Source organism: Pelodiscus sinensis, chromosome 32 (genome assembly GCF_052426305.1).
Source record: "Pelodiscus sinensis isolate ZL-2025 chromosome 32, ASM5242630v1, whole genome shotgun sequence".
NCBI lineage: Eukaryota > Metazoa > Chordata > Testudines > Trionychidae > Pelodiscus > Pelodiscus sinensis.
In genome coordinates this window covers 2139523-2164000 of record NC_143083.1, presented here as the reverse complement: position 1 = coordinate 2164000, position 24478 = coordinate 2139523, and the positions used below count along the sequence as shown (strand labels likewise).

At 65.6% G+C, this 24478-nt stretch overlaps 1 protein-coding gene across 1 annotated transcript; it reads right to left on the bottom strand.

The window, feature by feature from the left end:
- Positions 1-6086: 6086 nt before the first annotated feature.
- SMIM24 (small integral membrane protein 24) lies at positions 6087-17108 on the bottom strand. Its single transcript, XM_075903272.2, has 4 exons — positions 16880-17108; positions 16389-16524; positions 12843-12881; positions 6087-6739 (listed from the first exon to the last, which is right to left on the bottom strand). Exons 1-4 carry the CDS (start codon positions 16941-16943, stop codon positions 6649-6651), a joined length of 330 nt encoding a protein of 109 aa, XP_075759387.2. The 5' UTR covers positions 16944-17108; the 3' UTR covers positions 6087-6648.
- Between the last annotated feature and the right edge of the window lie 7370 nt (positions 17109-24478).

Here is a 24478-nt window from a genome sequence, read left to right as displayed (position 1 = left end):
AAAACAGGACTATGTAGCACTTTAAAGACTAACAAGATGGTTTTAGTGGTAGAAATGTAGCCGTGTTAGTCTGGTGTAGCTGAAACAAAATACAGGTCTATGTAGCACTTTAAAGACTATTAGTCTTAAAGTGCTACATAGACCTGTAAGATGGTTTTAGTCTTTAAAGTGCTACACAGTCCTGTTTTTTGTTTCAGCTACACCAGACTAACACGGCTGCATTTCTATCACTTTTTTCACACGAGAGCTTGGGGGGGGGGGGGGGGGAGAGAAAACAAACCGCAGTCCCTGATAGCTGGCCTCCTTACACAGACCTCCTGTTACCTTCCAGGACACAAGCGTCAAATCATCACCTTTAAAACGGTGAGTTTATTAACAAAAGAAGAAGATATCCTCGATAAGGCTGCTAGGTGTACAGAGCAACAAAGAGAACAGATTAAAACAGAGAAAAATGGCATCTCTTCACTACAGCTTAGATACAGTGTATGGGGGGGCACATGGACTTAGCACGGAGAAGTTTAACCAAACAAAGAAAATAACCTGATCACATCTAAACAGACATTCCTTATCCATGCCCAAGCTGTGCTTCCAGGTCCAGTCCCTTTGCATGCCCAGTATTCCTTGTAGGCATGGTAGTTCTGCCTAGTTTAATTCACCTTGTTTCCCCAGCTCCTAGCTTAAAACTCACACAAAGGAAGCTGCAGGCGGGTATATCTTTTCAATTCAAATTTCAACACCCTTGGCTAAAGGGCCCAAGAGCCCGAGGTGTAACCATGCCCCAGGCACTGTCCAGCATCAGCTGAGTCCTGCCAGGCCCAGCCAGGGCACAGACTCCTCACAAAGGCGAGCAGGGCACCTCAACAGGGGCAGGCGCACAGACACTGGGCCACAGGAGGGTCCAAAGCAACCAAATGGGCCCAGGGCTCAGCCCACGGTCCTCCTGTGTGCGGAGAAAGGGCCGGTCCCGCTCCCTTCCGCCTTGGGGCCGGCGAGTGACAAGGCGGCCGCCAGGGAGAGAGGCAAAGGGGGAGCAAATCCGGGGGATGCGGCTTCCAGCCAGGACGGCCACTCAGGCCAAACTTCGTGGCAGCTGCCCTGGCCCCAGCTCACCGCCGCAGCCCGGGCTGGCCAGGCCTCGCCGGCCGTGCCACGCGGGGCCCCCGGCATCGAGCAAGCCGGGCTGAGGACCGTGGGGAGTGGGAGGGCGCAGGAGGGGAGGAGGACGGTGGGTGTATCCCGCCACAGCCCCAGTGCCAAGTCCCCTCCCCCGCAAGGCCCTTTCAAGGGGCCCCAGACAGGCCGGGGTGGGATTAACCAGCTCTAGGCTTCGGTCCCCGGTCCGGCTGGGTTTGGGACACTCCAGCTTTTCTCCTCCTGGGCAGCCCTGTGGCCATTCTGCAGGCCTGGCACAGGGACCAGCTTAGCCCCAGTCCCCTGCCAGCTCCTTGGCCCAGTGTTGCTCCCATAGTTTCAGAGATCAGAGCCACGGGACCCCTCAGCTGGACCCCTCGGCTGTTCCCATGCCCCCAGCCCTCTCCTCTCTTCATGCACCGGCTCTGAGAGGAGCTGCCCACAGGGCTGCACAGGCCTGGCCCAGGCCCATAAGGGGGTGCCGGTCCCTGCACTGTGAGATCGGAACGAGCACAAGGAACGTGAGGGGCTGACAGTGCGGGGGCCAGGCCTGGCGCAGCACAGGCAGGGGCAGCAGAAACCTGCCCTCGCTCATGCACCCCCAAACACTTTCTGCCATGAAACTCTGCCAATGCCCCCAGTCCTGACCTGCAGCCCTGCTGGCCAGCCTCACACCACACGCCACACGCCAACACAGGGGCTTGCTGCCCAGGGAGAAGTGTCCACGCTAGCTGGTGCAGCTAACAATAGCAGTGTGGGCACCGCAGCAAGGACCCCAGGGCCGGCTGTACACGTCCGCCAGACCGCTGGCTAGGTACTTATGCTGCTAGCCTGCGCCCTGTCCACATGCACAAATACACACACACACACTGTGCCCCCGGTCACACACACACGGACACAACATTGTGCCACACGCACACACACACTGTGCCCCCGGTCACACATACACGGACACAACACTGTGCCACACACACACACACACACACACAGTGCCCCCGGTCACATACACACGGACACAACATTGTGCCACACGCACACACACACACACACACTGTGCCCCCGGTCACACACACACGGACACAACACTGTGCCACACACACACACACACACACACACTGTGCCCCCGGTCACACACACACAGACACAACACTGTGCCACACACACACACACACACACACACACACTGTGCCCCCGGTCACACACACACACACACAACACTGTGACACACACACACACACACACACACACACACACACACACTGTGCCCCCGGTCACACACACACAGACACAACACTGTGACACACACACACACACACACACACACACTGTGCCCCCTGCTGACAAACTTTGGGACCTCCCCACCACAGGAATCTGACAGTATCTGCTCCCCCCACTTCTGTTGCCTCCCATCCTGCTAGCTGCCCCCCCAATTTCTCACAATGCCCATGACACTTGGCCTTCTGCTGAAAGCTGCAGACCCTGGGATCATGGGGGGCCTTGTTTCCAGCCTCCAGGGACGTCCCACATTTCTTTCTCTCTCTACCACAAGCTGGGGAGCTGCTGAGTGCTGCGAAAAGCCACGAGAAACACCCCTGAGCGTGCAGGTGAGTCCCCCCCAGCGGATTAATGTGAGCAAGTGCCCGGAAGGGCCATGCCCCCTTGGGCAGCCTGGCAGCGCCGGGGACCTGCCACATTCATGGGCCATTTGGGTACGTTTCAGGGTCCTGGCGTTGCAAACACCTGACTGTCCCGTTTCTGATCTGAAATCGAACGTGTCATGGTGTCGTCACAAATCGTGATTCCGTATTTGCAAGTCGAAACATTTACGTCAGCGGTTCTCAGACTGGGCTCCTGACCCACGAGGGGGGTCTCTCACGAGGCTATTGTGGGGGCTCCAGATTCCACGGTCTGGGACAGATTCGTCATGGCCTGTGTCTGGGAGGGCTCTAGCCCTCTGTGCGGTTCTGCTAATGGCAGCCCCTTGCCCCCAGGCCAACGGGCATTGCAGATTTTACCCACATGTCATGCTGCCAGCCAAGCCACTGTGTCCTCGCTGAAGAGCTATTACAAAAAGAAAAGACACCCGTAATAAACAGCTACCAGGGCACAGGAGGGTAACAGTACAGTCCTTCGCCCCAGAGCGGAGCAGTGACCGCATGGCCAGCTGTCTTGTAACCTCACGCTGGTAGCCCCAAACGCTCGGAAGGCCCCTCGGCCCTTGGGCTGAAATGCTCCTTTTGGCTGTAAAGCCACAGGCCTGATGCGGGAAGGAGGCACAGCAGGGATGTCACAGCTGGTGCTGTCTGGCTGCCCAGGGGCATGGAAAGTGAGGGGCCCAATACCTGGAAAGAGACTGGGAAAAGGTGGCATCTTAGCTCACCTGGCCCCTCCCGTGTCTTCACGTGGTTTGTGAATCACCGGGCGGCCCTTGGCCCCTTGCTGGATGAGCCATTGCCAGTCATTGTGTCACAGCCGGCTGGCCCTGGGGCAGGTCCATCTGGGTGTGGCACAGGTGAGAGCCACAAAGCCATGGCTGGGTCCACAGCGTCACTTACAAGGCTGATACATGCAGAGAAGTCAGCCGCACTGTGGATACCGCCCACCAAGTGCTGGGTCTTAGATCTGGTGCAATGGCATCACTGTGTTGGCAGCATCTTCAACTGCACCGCCCCAGCCCCAGAATGCATCATATCGAGGGGGGGGGGGGAGAAAACAGCCCCTTTGTTTCAAAATTCAAAGTTGGCAACCTTGGTGTGAGAGGGGGGTGAGTGCACACAGCAGTGTGCGCATGGAGGGCTGAGTATGCCCAGCAATGTGTGGAATGAGTGTGCACTGCAGTGCATGGAGGAATAAGTGTGCAAAGCAATGTGTGCATGGGGGGTGAGTGTGCACAGCAGCATGTGCATGGGAGGAGATGAGTGTGCACAGCAGTTTGTGCACAGGAGGGGATAAGTGTGCACAGCAGCACCTGAAGGGATGTGTGTGCACAGGAGTGCATAGACAGATGAGTGTGCACAGCAGTGAATGGAGGGATGAGTATGCACAGGCGTGCATGGAGGAATGTGTGCACAGCAGTGTGTGCATGGAGGAACGAGTATGTACAGCAGTGCATGGCCAGATGAGTGTGCACAGCAGCGTGTGCGTGGACGGATGAGTGTGCACAGCGTGTGCATGGATGGATGAGTGTGCATGGATGAGTGTGCACAGCGTGTACGTGGATGGATGAGTGTGCACAGCGTGTGCGTGGATGGATGAGTGTGCACAGCGTGTGTGTGGACAGATGAGTGTGCACAGCAGCGTGTGCGTGGACGGATGAGTGTGCACAGCGTGTGCGTGGACGGATGAGTGTGCACAGCGTGTGCGTGTGGTAGCCTAGTTTCTCCTCAGGCTCCTCGGAGTTCCTTAATGCTGACTGGGGGAGGGGACACGCGATTCGTGTCCATTGGGCCCTGCGGGGGTCTACAGGCCCTGCCTGTCTGCTCAGCAAAGCGGGGAAGGGGGGGGTCAGACGCTGGCGCTTTCTGTCCGCAGGGAGGCCCCACCCCGGCAGCAGCGCCTTTGCCCTGAGCGTGTGGAGCCGTCCCCCAAGGGTCTCTGCTGCCAGGCTGCCCCGCCTGGGCCTCCAGAGACCCCCGCCCCTGTGGCCTGAGCGGGAGGCAGGGAGGGGGCGGGGGCTTGCCGGGGCTCCCCAGGGCCTGGGAGGATGGAACTCAGCAGCTGCCAGCCCCTCCCCCCAGTGAGTGCCCCCAAATTCCAGCAGAGGCAGAGAGGCCCCAGTCCAGCCCAGTAGCCGCCTGCTGGCAAGCTGCACCCTGCAGAGCTCGGGGCCAAGGGCACGGCCGGGGGGGGGCTGGCGGGGCCCTGGAGTCATTCCCCTGGCGAGAGGGGTGACGGGCAGGGGCGGCCGACAGGGTGACAGGGCACTCATACTCCCGAAAGCAGCTCCTGCCCCAGCCCAGCGCCCCACCCGGGCAACAGCCCCATGTGGCCTCCTTCGGCCACCTGGGGCCTAGTCCTGGCTCTGCCACTGCCCTGCTGGACAGCCTTGGTCAAGTGCCCTACCCACCCAGTGCCTCAGTTTCCCCTCCCACCATGTGTCCAGCTGGTCTCTTTAGTTTGGCCTGTTACCCACGTGGGGGCTGAGCAGCCCCAGGGCAGTAGGGCCTGGCTCTTGGGTGCCATGTTGGGGTGCTGCCATGACACGGCCAGCTCCTGGGGTGCCACAGAGGTCCCAGGTGCACAAAGTCTCCCTTCTGGCAGGGGACCAGGCCTAGGGCCGCCCGTAGCCCCTTGGGGCAGAGCCTGCGTCGAGCAGCCGGGTGCGTGGACGGCTGCTGTCCTGTGGGCCTGGGAGTAGTGCAGGGAGAGGCCATTGGCGCTGCCTCGGTAGGCTCCCCGGTCTCCGCTAAGGGGGTGCAGGGCCTGCCCTCTAGAGGTGCTGGTGGGATGAGCCAGGTCACATAGCAGGGGTAGTGGAGGCTGGGTACCTGCCACGGAGCTGTGCATGGGGGCGCTGCACAGCCCCTCCCACCCCTGCGGGCCCGGCCCAGGTGAGTCGCTCGCGAGCGGGGTTCACTTTCAGATGGCAGAGCTGCTGCGGCAGGGCCCTGGGCTCGCCGGGCTGGGCGTAGCGTGACCGTGACCGTGCAGCCAGGGCCGGCGGGGAGGGGATAAAAGTGCAGCTTCGCCCGGCTCTGGCTCCCCACTCGTCACGCAGCTGAGAAAGTCTCTTTATTTTACCCTGTGGCCCCAGGTTCCTCGCGCCCCCTGTGCTGCCCAGGCCGGTGCCCTGGGGTGGCCAGACATCCCGGTGGCAGGGGCTTGGACACGCACCCTGCCCCCCTCCGAGGCGCCATGGGCGCGGTGGCAGGCCTGCTGGCGGGCTCAGGCTCCCTGCACCCGCCAGCCGCCGGCCCTGCGCCAGGCCCACGCACTGCACCGGCCGCTCCGCACCACCAAGGGCCAAACCGTTTATTATTGTTATTCATGTAAATACAAGAGCAGGCTCCGGCGCCCACGGGCCTTGTCCCACTGGCCGCCCAGCCACTCCGCCCTCGCTGTGCCCGGCGTGGCACGCGCCCGCTAGCAGGTGGCACCAATCTCTGCCGCCGGGCTCAGAGACCCAGGGACAGCCCTGGGGAGACTGCTGCCCCCTCCCCACTGCAGTTCACAGGCTCCTGCACCACAAGCTCAGCCTGCGCAAGGGCCGGTCTGGCACCGGCTGGGGGGTCGGAGAGAGCTGCCGAGCCCCCCGCTGGATGACCAAGGGCCGAGCTAGCCAGGAGGGGGCGGGGGGGTGGCTGTGCCCGCTGTGCCTTGGCATAGCGCACGCCAGCAAGAGCCTCACAGCGCAGCCGGCACGGCCAGAGCGAGCCAGGCCTGCTGCTCTGTCCTGCATGGGGCAGCCAGGCACTCCCCGGGCCAGGAAGAAGTGAGCTGATCCAGGTGCAGGGCGGCACAGCGGGGAACGTGGCGGTGGCAGCTCCATGGTCCCCACCCGCCCGGCTCGCGGGCTCCTCACAGGGAGGTTGTTTTATCCTCCTGCCTCCTCGCCGGCTCCTCGTCGTCCTCCTCCAGCGCCTCGTTGTCATAGGGGTTTGTCATGTGCCTGCCGAACGGAGCAAGGAAATGCAGATCCCAGGGCTGGGCGGGGGTGAGCGGGCCGCTCCCTAGGATGCCTGGACCCGTGTTCATTAGCTAGCTCAGATCCCTGGGGGTAACGGCCACTCCCTGGCTCCCCGGCCCTGCTCCCACGCCTTTGGAGCACAGCTGTCCCAGGGGCCTGAACAGGTGTGAATTAGTCACACCCACACCCTGGACATGGCTCTAATCCTAGCAAGCCAGTCATCACCTCTGGCCTCTCATTTGCCACTGCACGGCTGGTCACAGCCACCTGGGCCCTGAGGGCAGCAGCAGGGACAAAACCCAGAGCCTCCTGCTCAGCTCCTAAGCTGCAGGAGGATCATCACTGGACAGTAGCAGTATAGAGCACATGACATGCATCTGAGAAATCCCAGCTGCAGAGTGTAGCTGCAAGGGGATGCCTCCCCCCCGAGACCTCCCCCCTCCCCCGAGAAGATGCTTGCTTTGTCACCAGTCCTGCTGAGGGTCTGGCAGGCCACACTGAGAGCAGCCCCCTTGCCTTCCAGTTCTATCCAGCCCGCTGCTCACGCACGAGCCCCTGAACACACACACACACTCCCTGCACACACACAGCCCCCCCAACACACACACAATCCCTGTGTAACAGCTATAGGGTGGATTCAAACCTGGGATCTCTGGAACTTAGTGTGGGCACTAAGGCTATGTCTACCGCCGTTCTTGCGCAAAAACTTGCCCGCTGACTACACTGCACGAGCGTTCTTGTGCAAGTAAATGGACAGTCTAGCGTTGGAAAACGGCTTCTTCCGGAAGAGTCACTCCTCTCCCCACGAGGAAGAAGCCCTCTCGTGCAAGAGCTCTTCCACAAGAGGCCGTGTAGACAGGCAACATGAATTCCTTGCACAAGAAGCCCCTCTGGCTAAAATGGCCATCAGAGCTTTCTTGCGCAAGAGAGCGTCCACACTGCTATGGATGCTCTTGTGCAAAAGCCCATGCCAGTGTGGACGTGCTCTTGTGGAAGATTTTTGGCACGAGAACTCTTCAGCAAAAGAGTTCTTGTGCAAGAGGTCACCAGTGTAGACGTAGCCTTGGTGTAGGAACTCAGAGCTGGGCTGGCTCTGGGCGGGTGTCCCTGGCGGGGCCGGAGCTCCCTGGGGCCAGGCTGGCTTGAGCTACAACTTAGGCTGGCCAACTTAGGCTGTAGAGCTCCCTTGTTCTTCTCTCTCACTGCAAGTGGTCTAAGGGCCACTGCATGGCACAGTGAACCCCACTGAGTGTGAGTTACACCTGCACAAACACACTGGCACCCACACACATGTGCACACACAGACATTGTTGTAGTCACCCAGACTTACCTAGTGGCTGGGACCTGCCCGCTGCTTTGGGAGACTTGGCTGGAGCTCCCTGGGGCCGGGCTGGCTCTGGGCGGGTGTCCCTGGCGGGGCCGGAGCTCCCTGGGGCCGGGCTGGCTCTGGGCGGGTGTCCCTGGCGGGGCCGGAGCTCCCTGGGGCCGGGCTGGCTCTGGGCGGGTGTCCCTGGCGGGGCCGGAGCTCCCTGGGGCCGGGCTGGCTCTGGGCGGGTGTCCCTGGCGGGGCCGGAGCTCCCTGGGGCCGGGCTGGCTCTGGGCGGGTGTCCCTGGCGGGGCCGGAGCTCCCTGGGGCCGGGCTGGCTCTGGGCGGGTGTCCCTGGCGGGGCCGGAGCTCCCTGGGGCCGGGCTGGCTCTGGGCGGGTGTCCCTGGCGGGGCCGGAGCTCCCTGGGGCCGGGCTGGCTCTGGGCGGGTGTCCCTGGCGGGGCCGGAGCTCCCTGGGGCCGGGCTGGCTCTGGGCGGGTGTCCCTGGCGGGGCCGGAGCTCCCTGGGGCCGGGCTGGCTCTGGGCGGGTGTCCCTGGCGGGGCCGGAGCTCCCTGGGGCCGGGCTGGCTCTGGGCGGGTGTCCCTGGCGGGGCCGGAGCTCCCTGGGGCCGGGCTGGCTCTGGGCGGGTGTCCCTGGCGGGGCCGGAGCTCCCTGGGGCCGGGCTGGCTCTGGGCGGGTGTCCCTGGCGGGGCCGGAGCTCCCTGGGGCCGGGCTGGCTCTGGGCGGGTGTCCCTGGCGGGGCCGGAGCTCCCTGGGGCCGGGCTGGCTCTGGGCGGGTGTCCCTGGCGGGGCCGGAGCTCCCTGGGGCCGGGCTGGCTCTGGGCGGGTGTCCCTGGCGGGGCCGGAGCTCCCTGGGGCCGGGCTGGCTCTGGGCGGGTGTCCCTGGCGGGGCCGGAGCTCCCTGGGGCCGGGCTGGCTCTGGGCGGGTGTCCCTGGCGGGGCCGGAGCTCCCTGGGGCCGGGCTGGCTCTGGGCGGGTGTCCCTGGCGGGGCCGGAGCTCCCTGGGGCCGGGCTGGCTCTGGGCGGGTGTCCCTGGCGGGGCCGGAGCTCCCTGGGGCCGGGCTGGCTCTGGGCGGGTGTCCCTGGCGGGGCCGGAGCTCCCTGGGGCCGGGCTGGCTCTGGGCGGGTGTCCCTGGCGGGGCCGGAGCTCCCTGGGGCCGGGCTGGCTCTGGGCGGGTGTCCCTGGCGGGGCCGGAGCTCCCTGGGGCCGGGCTGGCTCTGGGCGGGTGTCCCTGGCGGGGCCGGAGCTCACTGAAGCCGGGCTGGCTCTGGGCGGGTGTCCCTGGTGGGGCCGGAGCTCCCTGGGGCCAGGCTGGCTCTGGGCGGGTGTCCCTGGCAGGGCCGGAGCTCACTGAAGCCGGGCTGGCTCTGGGCGGGTGTCCCTGGCGGGGCCGGAGCTCACTGAAGCCGGGCTGGCTCTGGGCAGGTGTCCCTGGCGGGGCCGGAGCTCCCTGGGGCCAGGCTGGCTCTGGGCGGGTGTCCCTGGCGGGGCCGGAGCTCCCTGGGGCCGGGCTGGCTCTGGGCGGGTGTCCCTGGTGGGGCCGGAGCTCACTGAAGCCGGGCTGGCTCTGGGCAGGTGTCCCTGGCGGGGCCGGAGCTCCCTGGGGCCAGGCTGGCTCTGGGCGGGTGTCCCTGGCGGGGCCGGAGCTCCCTGGGGCCGGGCTGGCTCTGGGCGGGTGTCCCTGGTGGGGCCGGAGCTCCCTGGGGCCAGGCTGGCTCTGGGCGGGTGTCCCTGGCGGGGCCGGAGCTCCCTGGGGCCGGGCTGGCTCTGGGCGGGTGTCCCTGGTGGGGCCGGAGCTCCCTGGGGCCAGGCTGGCTCTGGGCGGGTGTCCCTGGTGGGGCCGGAGCTCCCTGGGGCTGGGCTGGCTCTGGGCGGGTGTCCCTGGCGGGGCCGGAGCTCCCTGGGGCCGGGCTGGCTCTGGGCGGGTGTCCCTGGTGGGGCCGGAGCTCCCTGGGGCCGGGCTGGCTCTGGGCCATTGTCCCTGGCGGGGCCGGAGCTCCCTGGGGCCAGGCTGGCTCTGGGCGGGTGTCCCTGGCGGGGCCGGAGCTCCCTGGGGCCAGGCTGGCTCTGGGCGGGTGTCCCTGGCGGGGCCGGAGCTCCCTGGGGCCGGGCTGGCTCTGGGCGGGTGTCCCTGGCGGGACCGGAGCTCCCTGGGGCCAGGCTGGCTCTGGGCGGGTGTCCCTGGCGGGGCCGGAGCTCCCTGGAGCCAGGCTGGCTCTGGGCGGGTGTCCCTGGCGGGGCCGGAGCTCCCTGGGGCCAGGCTGGCTCTGGGCGGGTGTCCCTGGCGGGGCCGGAGCTCCCTGGGGCCAGGCTGGCTCTGGGCGGGTGTCCCTGGCGGGGCCGGAGCTCCCTGGGGCCAGGCTGGCTCTGGACGGGTGTCCCTGGCGGGGCCGGAGCTCCCTGGGGCCAGGCTGGCTCTGGGCGGGTGTCCCTGGTGGGGCTGGAGCTCACTGAAGCCGGGCTGGCTCTGGGCGGGTGTCCCTGGTGGGGCCGGAGCTCCCTGGGGCCAGGCTGGCTCTGGGCGGGTGTCCCTGGCGGGGCCGGAGCTCCCTGGGGCCAGGCTGGCTCTGGACGGGTGTCCCTGGTGGGGCTGGAGCTCACTGAAGCCGGGCTGTCTCTGGGCGGGTGTCCCTGGTGGGGCCGGAGCTCCCTGGGGCCAGGCTGGCTCTGGGCGGGTGTCCCTGGCGGGGCCGGAGCTCCCTGGGGCCAGGCTGGCTCTGGGCGGGTGTCCCTGGCGGGGCCGGAGCTCCCTGGGGCCAGGCTGGCTCTGGGCGGGTGTCCCTGGCGGGGCCGGAGCTCACTGAAGCCGGGCTGGCTCTGGGCGGGTGTCCCTGGCGGGGCCGGAGCTCACTGAAGCCGGGCTGGCTCTGGGCGGGTGTCCATGGCGGGGCCGGAGCTCAGTGAAGCCGGGCTGGCTCTGGGCGGGTGTCCCTGGCGGGGCCGGAGCTCCCTGGGGCCGGGCTGGCTCTGGGCGGGTGTCCCTGGCGGGGCCGGAGCTCCCTGGGGCCAGGCTGGCTCTGGGCGGGTGTCCCTGGCGGGGCCGGAGCTCACTGAAGCCGGGCTGGCTCTGGGCGGGTGTCCCTGGCGGGGCCGGAGCTCCCTGGGGCCAGGCTGGCTCTGGGCCATTGTCCCTGGCGGGGCCGGAGCTCCCTGGGGCTGGGCTGGCTCTGGGCCATTGTCCCTGGTGGGGCCGGAGCTCCCTGGGGCCGGGCTGGCTCTGGGCGGGTGTCCCTGGCGGGGCCGGAGCTCCCTGGGGCTGGGCTGGCTCTGGGCCATTGTCCCTGGCGGGGCCGGAGCTCCCTGGGGCCAGGCTGGCTCTGGGCGGGTGTCCCTGGTGGGGCCGGAGCTCCCTGGGGCCGGGCTGGCTCTGGGCGGGTGTCCCTGGTGGGGCCGGAGCTCACTGAAGCCGGGCTGGCTCTGGGCGGGTGTCCCTGGCGGGGCCGGAGCTCCCTGGGGCCAGGCTGGCTCTGGGCGGGTGTCCCTGGCGGGGCCGGAGCTCACTGAAGCCGGGCTGGCTCTGGGCGGGTGTCCCTGGCGGGGCCGGAGCTCCCTGGGGCCAGGCTGGCTCTGGGCGGGTGTCCCTGGCGGGGCCAGAGCTCCCTGGGGCCGGGCTGGCTCTGGGCGGGTGTCCCTGGCGGGGCCGGAGCTCCCTGGGGCCGGGCTGGCTCTGGGCGGGTGTCCCTGGCGGGGCCGGAGCTCCCTGGGGCCGGGCTGGCTCTGGGCGGGTGTCCCTGGCGGGGCCGGAGCTCCCTGGGGCCGGGCTGGCTCTGGGCGGGTGTCCCTGGCGGGGCCGGAGCTCCCTGGGGCCGGGCTGGCTCTGGGCGGGTGTCCCTGGCGGGGCCGGAGCTCCCTGGGGCCGGGCTGGCTCTGGGCGGGTGTCCCTGGCGGGGCCGGAGCTCCCTGGGGCCGGGCTGGCTCTGGGCGGGTGTCCCTGGCGGGGCCGGAGCTCCCTGGGGCCAGGCTGGCTCTGGGCGGGTGTCCCTGGCGGGGCCGGAGCTCCCTGGGGCCAGGCTGGCTCTGGACGGGTGTCCCTGGCGGGGCCGGAGCTCCCTGGGGCCGGGCTGGCTCTGGGCGGGTGTCCCTGGCGGGGCCGGAGCTCCCTGGGGCCGGGCTGGCTCTGGGCGGGTGTCCCTGGCGGGGCCGGAGCTCCCTGGGGCCAGGCTGGCTCTGGGCGGGTGTCCCTGGCGGGGCCGGAGCTCCCTGGGGCCAGGCTGGCTCTGGACGGGTGTCCCTGGCGGGGCCGGAGCTCCCTGGGGCCAGGCTGGCTCTGGGCGGGTGTCCCTGGCGGGGCCGGAGCTCCCTGGGGCCGGGCTGGCTCTGGGCGGGTGTCCCTGGCGGGGCCGGAGCTCACCTGGAGGTGTTACTGACTCTCCTGTCACCAGGAGATGAGCCATGGGCAGATCCATTTCTTAGGGCCAATAGGCACAAGGCTGCTGGCAGTTCAGGCTATTCATGGCAGTTCCTAGTTGGGAGGAGTCCAGCCAGAGCCCTTATTTGACCTCTGCCCGTAGGCCTTGGGCACCCCACAGTTGCCTCCCTATGTAGCCTGTGGGGCAGGGCAGAGCCGTTCCCCCTTGTCCAGAGGGGGACTAAGGCCCAGAAAGACGGAGCTTCTGGCCCAAGGGAGCCAGTGGAAGAGGTGGGAATTATAATCTGATTGCCAGGCCAGCACCCAGGCACTAGGCCCTGCTTCCCCTCGGGCCCAGCTGCCCACCCCAGAGCAGTGGGGCTGGCATGCGGCCAGGGTTAACTCTACCTGGCTTTGGTAGGGTCTCCCAGTGGCTCCTCCTCGTTCCTGTGGAAAGAGCAAGGATACAGGGAATCAGAGGGCACTGGGCAGCCAGCGCCAAGAGGTGCCTCCCCACTGGCATCCGAGTGCCATGGGGCAGCACAGTGCCTGTCCCAGCTGCAGCGGGGCCCTTGGCCAGCTCTGTGGGTGCTGGCCACAGAACGCGCCTGTCCCAGTGCCCAGCCGGGTGATCACACAAAGGCCCTGGTGAGACCCTGTTGGTTGAACAATTTTCCAGCCAGATGGCTTTGAATTCCCACCAGGAAAATGGACGGGTGTGAATGCTCCAGGGGGGTGAATTCAAAGCAGAAACTGCATCATGGTGATCATAACGCACTCTCCCCCCAGAGAGCCAGGATCGGGGCCTTTCCATCCTCAGCACAGACCTCTGCTACTTGCGCTAAATGGGGGAGGGACTCGCGGAGGTAGTAGGCTGTTATCCTCCGCCTGGGCCAGTCACTGGGAGGCGCCTACTAGTGCTTTTGTGAGCCAGAAGAGGCATGAAGGGAAGCAGGAACTGGTGGGGCTTCTCCTGGCTCTCCACAGGACTATCATCTACGCCAGAGCTTCTCAGCCTGTGGGCTGGGACCCCAAACTGGGACAGATGCAGTCGCCTCATCTCCAAAAAGATCTGTTGGCATTGGAAAAAGTTCAGAAAGGGGCAACAGAAATGCTGAGGGGTTTGGAATGGGTCCCATATGAAGAGAGATTAAAAAGGCTTGGACTTTTTAGCTTAGAAAACAGAAGGATATGACAGAGGTCTACAAAATCATGACTGATATGGAAAAAGTGAATAAGGAAAAGTGATTTACTTATTCCCACAATAAAGGAACTAGGGGGTCACCAAATGAAATTAATAGGCAGCAGGTTTAAAACAAACAAAAGGAAGGTGTTTTTTCACTTGGCGCATAGTCAACCTGTGGAACTCCTCGCCAGAGGATGCGGTGAAGGCTAGGACTTTAAGAGGGTTCAAAAAAGAGCTAGAGATTCATGGAGGTGAGGTCCATCAATGGCTATTCGCCTGGATGGGTAGGAATGGTGTCCCTGGCCTTTCTTTGTCTGCAGGTGGGTGACAGGGGAGGGATCATGTGAGGATTCCCTCCCTCTGGGGCATCTGGCACTGGCCACTGTGGGCAGACAGGACACTGGGCTGGATGGCCCTTTGGTCCGACCCCGTCTGGCCGTTCTTATGCTCTTAAGGGTCATGTGGCAGGTGCTGCAGCTCCTGTCACCTGGGCTCACCTCTGCGCCAGGCGCTGCGACCGCTGGGCTTCCTGCACAGGCCAGGCAGCCTAACTGTCATGACGACGGAGCCCGGATGGGCCAAATCTCAGAGAATGGCACTGCCAGCCCAGCAGCCAGGCACTGCTCCACTCACCCCAGCGGAGCCCCATTGGGGGCAGGGCCGAACTGGAGCAGCACTGCCACCCCAGCAGCCAGGCACTGCTCCACTCACCCCAGAAGGACCTCATTGGGGGTAGGGCCGAACTGGAGCAGCACTGCCACCCCAGCAGCCAGGCACTGCTCCACTCACCCCAGCGGGGCCTCATTGGGGGCAGGGCCGAACTGGAGCAGCACTGCCACCCCAGCAGCCAGGCACTGCTCCACTCACCCCAGCGGGGCCTCATTGGGGGTAGGGCCGAACTGGAGCAGCACTGCCACCCCGGCAGCCAGGCACTGCTCCACTCACCCCAGCGGGGCCTCATTGGGGGCAGGGCCGAACTGGAGCAGCACTGCCACCCCAGCAGCCAGGCACTGCTCCACTCACCCCAGCGGGGCCCCATTGGGGGCAGGGCCGAACTGGAGCAGCACTGCCACCCCGGCAGCCAGGCACTGCTCCACTCACCCCAGCGGGGCCTCATTGGGGGCAGGGCCGAACTGGAGCAGCACTGCCAGCCTGGAGGTTGCAGTGCCCAGAGCAGAGAGCTGAGTCCCACCAGCCCCACACACAGGGCCTGCGGGAGCCGCCGCTGCGGGTTGAGCATCAGGCAGGACCGACCCCCTCCTGGTGGGCAGGACCTGACCAAAACCAGCCCAGGGCCTCCCCCAGACTAGTTAGTGGGTCGCGACAGGCCATGAGCATTACAGAGGGGGCCTGCGCACGCAGCAGTGGAGACCCACTGGCCCAGGGTGTGCAGCCGCCACAGCCAAGCACTTGGGTTCGGCTGATGGCTCTGAAAGGCGGGAGCTTGAGCCCCAGCTCTTTTGCCCTCTCAGCCAAGCAGACGGCAAGTCTGGTATCTCCTGCCACGGAGGGATGGGCCGGGCCCTGTGCTGCCCAGAGACGCTGTCAAGTGCGTCCAAGGGAGAGACAGCACCAGAATCCATGCTGCTGTCCCGCTGGCTCCCGGGCCAGCTCCCCTCCCTGCCGCTGCCGGTCCACAGCCCAGGCTCCGTCAGCCCGGGATGCCCAGCGAGCTGCCTGCAAGCGCTGCAGAGCAGCTTCCGCAGGCCTGGCGCTCGGCCAAACCCCGATGAGCTTTCATAGGCACAAAGGGGCCTCTCTGCACCCAGGATCGTACCCCTGCCAGGGGCCTACGTTCCTGCGCCGGAGCCCGGAGGCGCTGCAGCTCTTCAAAGGAGCGGGTGGGATTTCTCCAGCCTGGTTCTCTGAAAGGCTGCACTGTAGCCCGCCTGAGGCTGAGACGCAGCTGGAAAATTTCAGCCCAAGCTCTTCAAATTTGGTCAAGTTATATGCAGCCGAAAACAGGGGCTGATAATGGAACAATCAGGTCACCTTAGCTGCAGATGGCCCTGCCCATTTCACCTGTAAGAGCCTGGCACAGCCGGGACTGGGCACTTTCAATACACTCTGTGCCCTGGCCCCTCACAACTGTGGAGCACGGGGGTGTCTTGATACAGAGAACAAGCCACAGACAGGCAGCAAACTGCTAGCTCCTGTGCAGGAGACCCCAGAGCAGAGAGCGACCTTCACCTGGCAGCGGGTTCCATTCCGAGATCACAGGGAGTGGCTGCATTGTGCCCTCTGACAACGCAGTTTGTTCCTGGATCTCAAAAACGTTTTACCAATCCGGTTAGTGATTGCGTAGGGCATCCCAGTGCTCCTTGGACATTGACTAGGGCATCCATTCACCATTCTCCCAGCAGTGGGGGGCGGGGAGCTCTGTTATGCCCTTTAAACAGATGAGGAAACTGAGGCACGGAGCAGAACTTGCCCATGGTAACACAGCAAGTTTAGTCATTTGCCCCAGACAAGTCACTAATACTCCTGAGAATGGAAACAAGGAGCTCTGCCCACCTGCTTTGCTCCAACCACTAGATCCCGCTGCCCTCCCAGAGCTGGCAGGAGAGCTCGGGGGCCCTGACTCCCAGCCCGGGCAGTCACAGTTCTCTGTGGTCTCAGACAGTCCTCGTCAGTGACAGCAGAGAGCAGGTCAGGGGGCCGGGGGCCGGGAGATTAGAAGGGCAGCACAGGGCACTCTGCACCATGCTGGAGGCGGCCAAGGGGAGGGTGCTGCGGGATACCCCCATGGGGGCAGAGCGGGAGCCCACCTGCGCTGCTTGTGGCACCAGACTCTGTTGATGATCATCAGCACGACGACGATGAAGAGGAAGACGACGACGGCCGTCAGCCCCACCAGCCAGGGCTGCAGCGTCTGGGAGCCTGCCGTGGTGCCCTTCACTGCACCTGCCAAACCACAGGGAAGGGGTTGGTCGGGAGGGGCCCTGATCCCTGAGGCCCAGGACCCCTCTCCCCATAACCCTGGGGGAGCTGGTGCCCAAGGGGGGTTCCCTGGGCTGCTTCACCAGCTGCACTGTGGGCAGCCTTCCACTCCCCATGGGATGTGATCTGGGGGACTGAGCCCTCCCCAAGCCATCTCCAGCACCCCACAGCCCTGCTTGCTCTCAGGGCTCCCAAAGCTCGCACCCCAGAGCTCAGCCCCGGGAGCACACACCCAGGGCTCTGTTTAGACTCATCTCCTGCCTCCGTCTGCCAGCAGCCCAGCCCTGTGCTCTCCCTCCCCCGCTCAGTCTGTCCCTACCATCCTGGGCCTGCGAGGCGGCGATGCAGAGCAGTGCGAGCAGCAGGACATGGAGAGGAGACATGGTGCCCAGCTGGCCTGGTGGCTGCCTGTTGTCCCGGGCGCCAGGCGCTGTCCCAGCCCAGGAGTGGCACCGGGATCGCGTGAGGATGAATCTGAGCTCAGCCCCCTCCCGCCAGGCAGCGTCCGCACCCAGCGCACGAACCCGCCGTCTGATCGCGCAGGGACGCCAGCCAGGGGGTTTATTGTGCTCAAGAGGGCAAATGCCAACTCCTGTGTTCAAGGCACCATGGCAACCAGATCCCTGTAACCCTTTGGAGGCAGCGGGAGAAAGGGGCAGGCGTTCCAGGCCCATGCAGGGAGCTGGGTGACGCTTTTCAGGCGAATCGTTTATTTGCTGCCCAGCTCCCGCTCAACCGACCCAGAACGCCCAGACGTGACGTGGTCAGGCCCGGCCAGCAAGCTGGGCAGCATTTCTCCTAGCCACTGGGGGGGCACTGCAGTGCTGAGATGCCAGACACCCCCCCACCCCCCTCCCTGTTCTCAGCAAGGACTTGAGCTGGGAGCGTCCCCTCCCAGGAGAGCAAAGTCACTCGCAGCCGGAGGAAGTTGCTCCGTTCTGCGAACACACTTCACCCTTTGTTGGCCTGGTGATTGAGGTGGGGCACCTGGGGAACCAGCTGTGGATTCAAATCCACTGGGTTACACATGCACACCAAACATGCACAGGTATGCATGGACACACAAACACATTTGGCTGTGCATACACACACAGAGCAGTATGCAGGTGGACACACACATACATGTGTAGGGACACACAAGTGAGCAGACACCCACACACCAAACACACACAGGTACGTGGGAGGAGACACACACAGACGAGTGCAGGGACACATTCCAGGCACACAGATGTGTGCAGGGACACAGGTGTGCAGACACACATAAACACACACACTGGTACATGGACACCCCCCCCAAACATACAGAGGTGTGCAGGAGGGACACACACACAAGTATACAGGGCCCACTCCAAACACCCAGAGATGCACAGGGACACACCCATAGGCGTGCAGGCACACACATGCACACTTTGCTGGCCCCAAATGGACAGTGCCAATTCCCGAATTGTCCAGGACCGACCCGAATCTCTGTTCTCTGCCCAACTCCAGCCACAGAGCCTGACAACAGCTGCAGGGCAAGGTGTCCTCAGTGCTCTCATCTCCAGCCCCCCTCTTCCCCAAGGGCGTGGGGGCCACACCAGGACTTAGAAAGACCTGGGCTATGCTACTAGGCTAGGCTGGGCGCACCCGTCTGTGTCCAGTCCTGCCTTTAGGCTGAGCCATGGAGACCAGGGCAAGTGTGAGGTGCAACGGGTTGTTCCTGCGGTGGGCTGAGCTACTGATGCCCAGATTGGTAGGCGGGTCCTTGCCACTGGCCACAGAGCTCTCCACACCTGTCTGCCTCTGCTCTCGGCCCAGCTGTGGCTTTTTGCAGCCAGTCATTGTGAGTGGGTCTGGGGCCTCTGTCAGCCAAGTGAGCGGCCTCCCCACACCACCTCCTCCCCCTTCCTCCCGTGGGGGTGCCGAGGGCAGGGAACATGGTGCAGGGGTAGGAAGAACACAGCTGGGAGCCGTGCCCTGGAAGCCCTGCGGGAGATGGGTGTCTGGCACCTCTCCACCCCCCTCCCCATCTGTGACATGCCGCAGCCCCCTGCTGTGCGTACCGTGGGCCTCCCCGTACCACTGAGCTCCCGCCAGCGGACCTGTTGGGGGGCTACACATTGAATCTCAGGGGGATGCTGATTGGCTCTGGTACCTGCTGCCCCATGGTGGTTGCCATGGCCACCTCGTTCTGGGGCCAGCCCAGCCCAGGGCCTGTCCCGCCCGAGGGCAGAGGCAAGGGGCCTTGCCAAGCACCCTACCCGTGAGGCAACGCCAGAGCAGCCCCCAGGGCGGCTGCCCAGGGCTCCCAGCTGCACCCCAGGGCCAATGGCGGCTCTGCCTTCAGTGCTGTGGGTGGGCTGTAGTGGTGAGAACCAGGGAGGCAAAGCTGCTCATACACCCCCCCCCGCAGCCCTGGGCACCCGCTGGGTAGCGTGAGTGTCCCGCTCTGTGCCTGAGCCCCAGGGGACGGGAGGTGGGGCTAGGGCCTGGCTGCAGCAGCATGTTCTTAGCACCTGCGTCCCCAGTTCGATACCCAGGGCACTGGCTGAGGTACCAGCCACGACAGCTGCCTCCGAGGGCCGTGCCCCCTGCAGAAAGGACGTGCTAGGGCCCTAGGGTGGGGTCAGCAGCTCCCCGGGGGCCTCTCAGCATCACGCGCTCCAGGCTCGTGTGAGCCGCAGACTGTGCTGTTATCGGGGCGCCCCGGTGAGTCACGGGGGCTGGCTGGCGAGTGAAGGCCACTTCCCTGAGCAATGCCTGGGAGGGCCCAGCCCTATTCGGCAGGCTGAGAGCGGTGCGCCCCAAGGGAACAGAGCAGGCCGACCCAGCGGGGCAAGGGTCGGACTCAGCGGCAGCGTGATCCAGGGGAGGGTGGTGGCGATCAGAGAGCGGAGAGGAGCAGGAGCTGAGTGGAAGGGGCGGGGGGGGGGGGGCTGGAGCAAACAGCCAATTGGCAGAGGAAATCCCAAAAAACAAAGCCATAGACCCCCCCCTCCAGCTATGGGGGTTTGCCCCAGCACAACCTTTACAGCCAGGCCTATAGGGACCCCTCTGGGCACCGAGTCCACAGCGGAGGGATGGCAGATGCTACCCACTGGGTCTGGCCCTCACAGCCTGTGGGTGGCAGGCCCCTTGTGGGGGGAAGAGGGCATTGGGGGCAGCCATCCTGGGCAGCTCAGACCCCTCCATGCTGCAGGACGCGCCTGCCCTGGGCATGCCATCGCTGCTCCGGGGGGGGCAGGCAGCTTGCTGGAGTCTGGACTTTGACATGGCCGCTCTGTGCCCCAAGGTAGCCATGGCAACGGTGCCAAAGTATAGTCAGATATAAACATGCGTCTTCCAGGCAGCCCCTTTGGGAGGAGCCGGCCTCAGGCCCATGCTGCCACTGGGGCAGGGCATCCTGTCGCAGGGTGGGAGCGCCGGGACTCCCATCCCAGACTGGCTGGCTGGGAAGCAGCATCTTCTGGGACCAAAGAGCCCCATGCCCCTGGCCCGGAGGCCTTGGGGAGCGTCTCCCCTGTGGCTTTCCCCAGATCCCAGGCCTGCAATGGTCCAGTGCGGACAGGCCTGCTGCAGGCTCCCAGCCCTTCCCAGGACGCCTGGGCAAGGCACCAGCCCCGGTAACCAGGAAGGGGGGGAATGTCCCTCTGCGTTTGGAGCCCCCAGTGGCCGGAGCAGCCTGCAGGGAAGGAGCGTTGCTGGGGCGCAGGGCAGGATGAGGCTGCCAGAGACAAGCCGACTGACCCCCAGCCCCACCATCTCCCCCGCAACGTACGCGATCCCCAGCGGCAGAGGGAGGCTGACCAGCAGCGGTAGCTCAGCCACTGTCCAGCTCTCCTCAGCTGCATCCGAAATCTGGGCCTGCCCCTCCCAAGGGTCAGGGAGAGACATTGGGGTGGAGACCTGCCCCTAAAATCCTGAGTCAGCAACAAACTTTACTCCAGGCAGCCCGGTGCAGTCAAATGACCGTGCACGTGGCCGTGCGTATGTGCGCGTGTGCATGTAACGTGCGTGCATGCCTGCCAGTGTGGGAAGGACTGTGGGAGTGTGTGTATGCAATGACTGCAGTGCGTGTGCTTGTACACACGTGACTGCATGGACTGCGTGTACGTACAGCATGTCTGCAGCCTGTGCATGTGTGTGTGTATCTGCAGTGTCTGTGTGCGCCTCGGGAAGGACATGTGTGGGGGGTGAAGGTCAGCATGAGAGTGCTGCGCAGCACAGCATGCGGCCACTCTGGGGCGAGTGGCTGGCATCTGAGCAGCTGTCTCCAGGGGAGATGGCCCAGCCTCTCTCGCTGCGGTTCTGGTGCCACGGCTGTCTGGTCGCAGTCCCAGGAATCACACCAGCTCTGGGCCCAGACAGCATGGTCCCAGGGTGGCAGCCCCACTTCATTTCGCCTCCCGGTCTAATCCCAGGCTGCCCATGTCCAGCCTGGCCAGGTAATGGCGGTGTGGTGGGATCCTCCGGGGTAGACTCCCACAGCCCGGCAGGGAACCGAACCCAAAATGAGTCAGGCCCCAGCTCTGTTCACCTGCCCGGGCTCCTCTCCTGCAAACCTGGCCCCTGCCCCCAGCTAGCCACACTGCCACCCGGGTATCCAGGGCCGAGCCGGGCAGCCTCACCCCCACTCTAGCCATGGGGGTACCCTGCTCAGGGGGCCTGGCTAATCCCAGAGAGGGTGAGGAGAAACCCCCAACCTCCCACCAGTGCCCCAGAAAGAGCCTTGTTGTTTTGAGGCCTGCTTGGTACCAGAGTTTTTGTGCCGAGTTTTATTGGCCAAAATGTTCTCACCCAAGAGCGGGTTTTGTTCCCTCAAAAACCCAAACATTGTCCCCGAGACTTGGGTGACATCATGAAAAACCTAAAACCAAATGGGGGGGGGGGGGGAGTGGGCAGGCTGGGGACGTTTGGCTTTCATTGGGCTGCATGTAACTGGGGGGTTGGGCCTGCTATTGTGGGGAACTTTCCTGGCTTGCACACTGCGCCCTGAAATGGGATCTGAGTCCCGGCTCCCGCTCCCTTCACCCAGAGGCCTCCCTGCCCGCGCGGGCTCCCCTTCCATGCGCCGGTGTGGCAGAGTCTGCGTAACCCAACAAGGCTGGGCCGAGGGTTCCTGGGGACTCGACCCCCCAACCTCGTCATGGTCACATGGTCACTAGGGATCCCCACTCTGGGGCGTTCTCTCCCTGCCTCACTGACCGGTGCAGGAAACAGCTTCCCACTGAAAATGCAGGGAAGCTGGGAAGTGGGGAGGAGAACAGGCCACCCTGCGCGGTGGGAACCGCCCCCAGCATCTCTGGGATGTCAGGGCAGGTCACAGTCTGTTCTTCACAAGGCCCAGGCCCTAGCTGTGTCGCAGGGATGCTGAGGGTCGGACTCTTGCTCTGGCGGTGGCCACATGCCCTTGAGCTCTAGGTAGCAGGACCCTTCTCCCCAGCCTCAGCCACCCCCGCCAAGCCTGGACCACAAGGCCTCTTGACAGGGTCCCTGCGCTGGGCCCTCTGTCGGGGGCCTCCCTCCCTCTCCCCAGCTGATCACTGCACCCAGCTCCACTCTGCATCAGCACAGATGCTGCTCTGCCTCCAGCCCCCCGGCTGCTTTTCCGGCTCTGGCTGCCGCAGCTCGTTTCCAGCGCTGGCCTGCTCTGGGGCTGCTCCTCGGGCTGTGGCCAGTGTGGCCTGTCCCTCAAGTGCAGCCCAGCCCCTGCTTTCTCCTTAGCTCTGGCCCAGGCAGCTCCCACTCACATGGAGGACAGAACCCCCTCCTCCCCGCCCCAGCCTCCTGACTCCTCATTGGCTGGCCTGCCTTGTCAATCAGGCTGACCGGGTTTCCCATCGACCCTCCCCCTCCCTTTTGGAGCTGAGAGCTACCAACACCCCTGTCCCGCAGCGTTAGAGAGGGGCACCAGTCCCTGACAAACACTGGCAGAAGCCACAGGGCTTCCCAACCCTCCCCCGAGTGGGATCTGGCTGTTCCCCTTCGGGCGGGCAGTGTACAGCCCACGCCAGCCGCCCCCCGTGCAGCACGGCACCTGCCCCACGGCTACACGCCTGCCCTCCCCAGCACCGGGGCGTGGTGTCTGGCCCGAGACACCGTCCACCCCCCCGCCTCCTGGGGCACCGGTGGGGATACAGCCCCAGCCTTCAGCCGCTGGCCCTCCCCTCTGGATGGGTTAATGCTGGGTGCACCCCAGCCCCTCGTGATCCCCTACCCTGGCCACTCCCCCACATGCCCGCCCCCAAGGGGAGCAGCCTGCCCCAAGGCCGGCTCAGCGAGGGAAGAGCAGAGGGGCCTCCAGCCCTCCGAGAGTGCGGCAGCGGGCACAGCGGAGCCCTGGCGCGCGGTTCTTGCTCTGCCTGCCAGTCTTGAGCCCAGCGTTGGGCCTTGGCAGGCTGGGGCCCGGCCTGAGCATTCCCCTCCCTCTGCAGGGGAGTCTGCATCTGTCCCGCCCCACAGGCCTGTGCTGGCGGCAGGAGCTAAGGGTGCCCCACAGCCCATGGAGCTGTGCACAGTGGCAGCTTCTCTGTGAGGAGACGGATGCTAATGGCTTCATAGACCTGCCAGCCACCCCCAGCCTCGCGTCTCCCCACTGTCCCCATTCTTCCCATGCGGGCAGGGCCAGCCAGGCTCAGATTTGGGTGCTTTGGCTCCCAGTGCCATCCTTAGGCAAAGCTCTTCCCACTCTGCCGGCCCCACCGCCCCAGCACCCGCTCTGCCGGCCCCACCGCCCCCAGCACCCGCTCTGCCGGCCCCACCGCCCCCAGCACCCGCTCTGCCGGCCCCACCGCCCCAGCACCCGCTCTGCCGGCCCCACCGCCCCCAGCACCCGCTCTGCCGGCCCCACCGCCCCCAGCACCCGCTCTGCCGGCCCCACCGGCCCCAGCACCCGCTCTGCCGGCCCCACCGCCCCCAGCACCCGCTCTGCCGGCCCCACCGCCCCAGCACCCGCTCTGCCGGCCCCACCGCCCCAGCCCCAGCACCCGCTCTGCCGGCCCCACCGCCCCAGCACCCGCTCTGCCGGCCCCACCGCCCCAGCACCCGCTCTGCCGGCCCCACCGCCCCAGCACCCGCTCTGCCGGCCCCACCGCCCCCAGCACCCGCTCTGCCGGTCCCACCGCCCCAGCACCCGCTCTGCCGGTCCCACAGCCCCAGCACCCGCTCTGCCGGCCCCACCGCCCCCAGCACCCGCTCTGCCGGCCCCACCGCCCCCAGCACCCGCTCTGCCGGCCCCACCGCCCCAGCACCCGCTCTGCCGGCCCCACCGCCCCAGCACCCGCTCTGCCGGCCCCACCGCCCCCAGCACCCGCTCTGCCGGCCCCACCGCCCCCAGCACCCGCTCTGCCGGCCCCACCGCCCCAGCACCCGCTCTGCCGGTCCCACCGCCCCCAGCACCCGCTCTGCCGGCCCCACCGCCCGAGCTCCCCCAATGCCTGCTCCAAGCTGCACCCTAGAAGAATTTCTTCCTGTGAGAGTCCGTGGTGGTGATGGAACCACGGGGAGTGCCGGGGGGCTGTGCCAGGGGCGCTTCCAGCTCAGGCAAGGTGCAGGGAGCTTGGGAGCCCTGCCCCTCCTCCACCTTCATGACGGTGTCCTCCTCTCGCCTCTCCTGCACCCCCATTGTGTGCCCCACAGAGGCCCCCCCGCCGGCCTCTGGCTGTTCCTCCGGCTGCTCCTCCGGCTTCGGCCCAAAGGCCCAGTCTGGACACAGGCAAAGACAGAGGTGAGGTTTGTACAGTTAGCCCAAGGGCTGACCTGGAAATTGCCCACACGCGAGGCCAGCTCTGCTGCAGGCGGGCAGGGCCGCGGGCGCCACAGACACTGAGGCAGCAATGGCTGATCAGGAATGAGGAGACACCTGGCTCTGCGGACACAGGGAAGGCAGCGGACGGGATACACCGTGACTTTAGCAAAGCTTTAGACGTGGTCTCCCATG

Coding starts and splice junctions, on each gene's coding strand:
- SMIM24 (XM_075903272.2), bottom strand. CDS start 16,943: ATGTCTCCTCTCCATGTCCTGCTGCTCGCACTGCTCTGCATCGCCGCC. Junction 16,525..16,879: donor CGCCTCGCAGGCCCAGGATG/GTAGGGACAGAC, acceptor GTGGTTTGGCAG/GTGCAGTGAAGGGCACCACG. Junction 6,740..12,842: donor GGAGACCCTACCAAAGCCAG/GTAGAGTTAACC, acceptor TCCGTTCGGCAG/GCACATGACAAACCCCTATG.